Source organism: Agrilus planipennis, unplaced genomic scaffold (assembly GCF_000699045.2).
Source record: "Agrilus planipennis isolate EAB-ADULT unplaced genomic scaffold, Apla_2.0 scaffold94, whole genome shotgun sequence".
NCBI classification, from domain to species: domain Eukaryota; kingdom Metazoa; phylum Arthropoda; class Insecta; order Coleoptera; family Buprestidae; genus Agrilus; species Agrilus planipennis.
Window position 1 is genome coordinate 273,048 of NW_020439120.1, and position 4,588 is coordinate 277,635.

General features: G+C 33.3%; 1 protein-coding gene across 2 annotated transcripts in view; it reads left to right on the top strand.

The window, feature by feature from the left end:
- Positions 1–4,588, top strand: part of LOC108741169 (mycosubtilin synthase subunit C) — an 87,435-nt gene that overhangs the window by 26,840 nt on the left and 56,007 nt on the right. Inside the window, exon 3 of one of the 2 annotated variants that reach the window (XM_025977713.1) lies at positions 418–702. In XM_025977713.1, the coding sequence (XP_025833498.1) occupies positions 418–702 (285 nt within the window). Of the gene's footprint in view, positions 1–417; positions 703–4,588 lie in introns of those variants that run through there. The other variant, XM_025977714.1, reaches the window with a different exon arrangement.

Below are 4,588 nucleotides of genomic sequence, written 5' to 3' on the forward strand. Positions count from 1 at the left end.
TAGATCAGGGCTTCTTAAACTTTTTTCATTCACGACCCCATTTATGATTGCGAGTTTCCTGGCGACCCCATATAAATATAAAAGAAAGATAAATAAAATTAAAAAAACAAATAGGTACACATCTAGATGTTATAAAATCGTATATTTAAATATTTGACATTAAAATTTCTCGCGATCCCAGAACTTCGCTACGCGATCCCATTTGGGGTCGCGACCCATAGTTTAAGAAGGCCTGGTCTAATGTATTGGATTATTAATATATTACTTTAGATGATATTTTTAGTTTATATTTCGGACTGAGAAATTTCCCAAAAAAATTTTTCATTCACCTGCATTTCATCTAAACAACCAACTGATCCTAAAGTTGCGGATTAAACAATAGAAGGTGCTATAAATTATTATTCATTTTGTTTTCAGAAAACGGTAAAACGAAAAAATATAAATACAGCGAGTTGGATGACCTTACAAACAGATTGGCAAACGTTATCGTTCAAAACGTGAAAGACTTTCGATTGACTGGAAACAAAGATGGGGATTTCATTGTTGCAGTGAGCATGCATCCCTCTGATTACCTAGTCATCACTCTTCTTTCAATTTTAAAATCTGGTGCGGCTTATCTACCCATAGATCCCAGTTTTCCTGCAGCGAGAGTTGAACATATCCTGAGAGAAGCTAAACCAGTCATGATAATATACGATGAAGGTAAGTTCGTAGACCACGCAGAACTATAGAATCCATTCTACAGTAGGATTATTTTATCCTGTCCATCAAGTGACCTATTTTTAGTTTAAGTCGAAAGAGAATATTTGTTGTAACAATATAGAGAAGGTGAAGTCAAAATAAAACGTAAAAATGTCTTGGATCAATGATCTGCGGTCATCATAGGTATGTTCTCGTTCTGTTCACATGACGGACAGGATAAAATAAGAAAATACCACTAATGGCGCAGTAAACGCCATCTGTAGTACGATGCTACATTTTAGGATTACGTATGCTCCAACAAGGTCCATTTAAATATATAGATATCTACTTGCTAAAACGAATCCCGGCATAGCTAACCTCAAAGTGATAGGCACGTTACCATAATCGAATCAAAAATAATTCGAAGTGGTCTGTATTCTGTCGAAACTTCCAGAACTGGCATAATTATTTTATTCGATTATGGTAACGTGCCTATCACGTTGAGGTTAGCTACGCCGGGATTCTTTTCAGCAATTAGATATCCATATAGTTAAATGGACCTTGTTGGAGCATGCGTACAACAGATGGCGTTTACCGCGCCATTTGTGGTATTTTATATGTTATGTTAAGACAGCAGGTAAAAGTTGGTCTGTGTTCTGTCGGAGCTGTCTGCGACGCGCTGATGAGATGCAAAAAGATCGAAATCGCAATCCGCGTCTGGTAGTTTCGACAGAATACAGACCACTTCGAATTATTTTATAGGATAAAATAATACTATTGTAGTAAAATAATAAAATAATTAGAGCCGTACTATAAATACAAACCACAAAATGTATTAGAAAACCACTTAGCCAAGCTTTATTGGGATAGAGACATAATTACAGACAAAACATTTAATCGTAACAAACCTGATATCACACTTATCTTCAAAAAAAAAACTAAAACAACATACCTAATAGATGTTGCTGTACCAAACACTGAACATCTTAAACAAAAATATATTCAGAAAATTGAAAAATATATTTCTTTGGCAGATGAAATAAAAGAAATGTGGAATAAGAACACAGTTCGAATTATTCCAATAATAATATCATTAATAGGCGCTATACCGAGTTGAAACTACATAAGCTTACGTACATAAGTCTACTGAAATCAGTAATCCTTGATACATGCGGATTTCTTAACAGTACTAAAATATCCCCCTTTTCAGAAAACACAATAGGTTAAATAAGAAACGGAGTTCTTAATAATCACTTATTATATTTCAGGGCAAAAAGTACTGTTAGCTTTATAAAATTTAAGAACATAAAATTGGTTTCCATATCGTATCCCAAATGATGTGAGTGAGGTTCTTTGGCATTAGCTCGTCTTCACTTGCTCAAAGTTACCATTGGAAACTGTGAAGACTAGGACAATAATAACAAAAACAAAGTACCAGTAATCGCAATGGAACTTGTAACATATAGGGTATCTTACGGTTGGAGTCCATTAGAATATTTCAGAAACTACTTTACGATATATAAAGTTTTAAAATTCTTTTAAAAAAGGTTTTCGTGGGTTCCCCTCTTTAAAGAAGATAATACCATTCTTGTAGCATTTTACTTCAACTTTATCAAAAAAAAAAAGTGTTTTTTCATTGTCTATCTCAAAATTGCATATTTATTATATTATGCAAGCTGAAGTATTAATATATGAAAGGAAGATAGGGGGATGTCCATCATTTATTACAGTTACGTTAAATGTTGTTTAGTATTATACAGGATGACGAAAATTTAATGCCGAATTTACGTAACTTCGAACAATCAAAACTTTGCTTTTTAAATGGAATGCCCTGTATATTTTTTTAAATTCAATTTTAGAATTTTTCCCTCTATTTATCCATATTGCACTTCCTTATACCCATTTCTTTTATATTTTCTGTTATTTACGTTTTGTATTATAAGTAACTAAAGTGGTCGAGTTTCTAGCGAAAATATTTCTCTTCGGTTCGGTTCCGTTTGGTTCCCCATAGTGCGCCTTGCCTTTTATTTTATTTGCAATAAAATTCAAATTCTGACTTATAATGCGACTTGAGAATTGTCACGAAAGATAATTTGTAACAATAGCATCAGAAGCTTAAATCAAATATGCTCAAAATGGAAATTGGTCTGTAATTTGCGATATCACATTTTCTTCTCTATTATAGTATTGGTTGAACGTGAGCAAGTACGCGCGCTACTTATTAAACTTTGCATGTGTATCTACGTACCTTATTGTGTAACTTGAGGTCTCTTTAATTAATTAAACAGACTATGTGTTGTTTATTTCAGCATACAAAGAGCATTTTCAGTAATTACTCTTTATTTTTATAGACACTTCATAAATTAAACAATTAAATTTGACTATGGAGGTTGATTTCAAAGTATTTAATTTCTTCCTGTTGGTGAACGTTCCTTTCCCTATTACCTAACCAAAGGATCTTGTCATCTGAGATGTATGATTTTGCAGTTCTCAAGTTTAAAATAATACGTATTTAAAGTAATGTTAAAGAAGTAGAATAGTTAAGTCGAATAAACATTCAAATTTACTGTTATATTACTTATATTAATTAATCGGAGGTATGAGCATAAATCAAAATTAAATTTGTATAAAGTGATAAAGACAAAATTATCAGCGATAAGTATACTTATATTAATACTTTGCATCAACTACCACAATTCGAAATTTGTCAAAATTAATTTCCCAGAATTGGTATTTTCTTGGGAAGGAAAAACTACGATTGTTGCATTTCAGGATTTAATTGTAAGTTACACAGAGATCTCTAACCAAGTCTTTAGAAAGAAAGCTATTTAGAATTTACGTTACTAATATTGAGGCTGGTATAATTTCTTCTCCAATAGATTTTCGAAGAAGAACAGTGATACATTTTTGTAGCAACATGTATTTTAGATGTTGAGCACGAACGTAGGGAAGTTAATATTAGGAAGGGAGTCAGACAGGGATGCACACTGTCACTTTTTACACACTATTTTTTAATAACATCGAAGACGCGATTAACATTAAAGACGGAACAACTGTACGAAAAGATATACAGGGACAAAAAATTAATATACTTAAATTGACAGATAATATAGCAGTATTCGCACCTAGCAAGAAAGAGTTACAGATATAGTCTAAACATGGTATTGACAAAACAGCATTATACGAAAATAAATAAAAATAAAACAAAATTGCTGGTATGCAAGAGAAAAAGGAAGAAACGGCTGATTTTCGATATCTAGGAGGTCAGATAAGTCAGGATGGAAGAAGCAGTAGAAATATAAAACAGAAGACAGCGCAAGGTTGAGTCGCCTTCAACAAAAACAGCTGTCACTTTTATGCTTGAGAACGGTTAATTTAGAAATCTCAAAAAGGCTGTTAAAGGTGTATGTTTGGAGCGCGGCGTTGTATGGAAGCGAAACATGGACAGTGGGTGCGGCGAAAAAGAAAAGGTTAGAAGCGTTCGAAATGTGGTGTTACAGGCGAATTATGAGGATACGTGGATAGAGAAGATTTGAAATGAGGAGGTATTAAAAAAAAAAGGTGAACAGAGGACAGAGGTGAAAGTCAATAAGAATTAGGGCGAGAGGCTGAAACCGGAGTTAAGAGGCATAGAGGTAGACCTATATTAGATTACTGTTCATAAATAACAGGTCAGTTGAAAAGTCCCCGGCCTAAAATAGTAAAACACATGTTTTTTGCAAAATTCGTTTTTTTTATTCAACATAATTCCCTTCAAGGGTGATACACTGATTATAGCGATCCTCCAACTTTTCGATACCATTTTTGTAGTACGATTTGTCCTTTGCTTCAAAATAGGCCTCAGTTTCGGCGATCACCTCTTCATTCGACGAAAATTTTTTCCCAACGAGCATTCTTTTGAGATCTG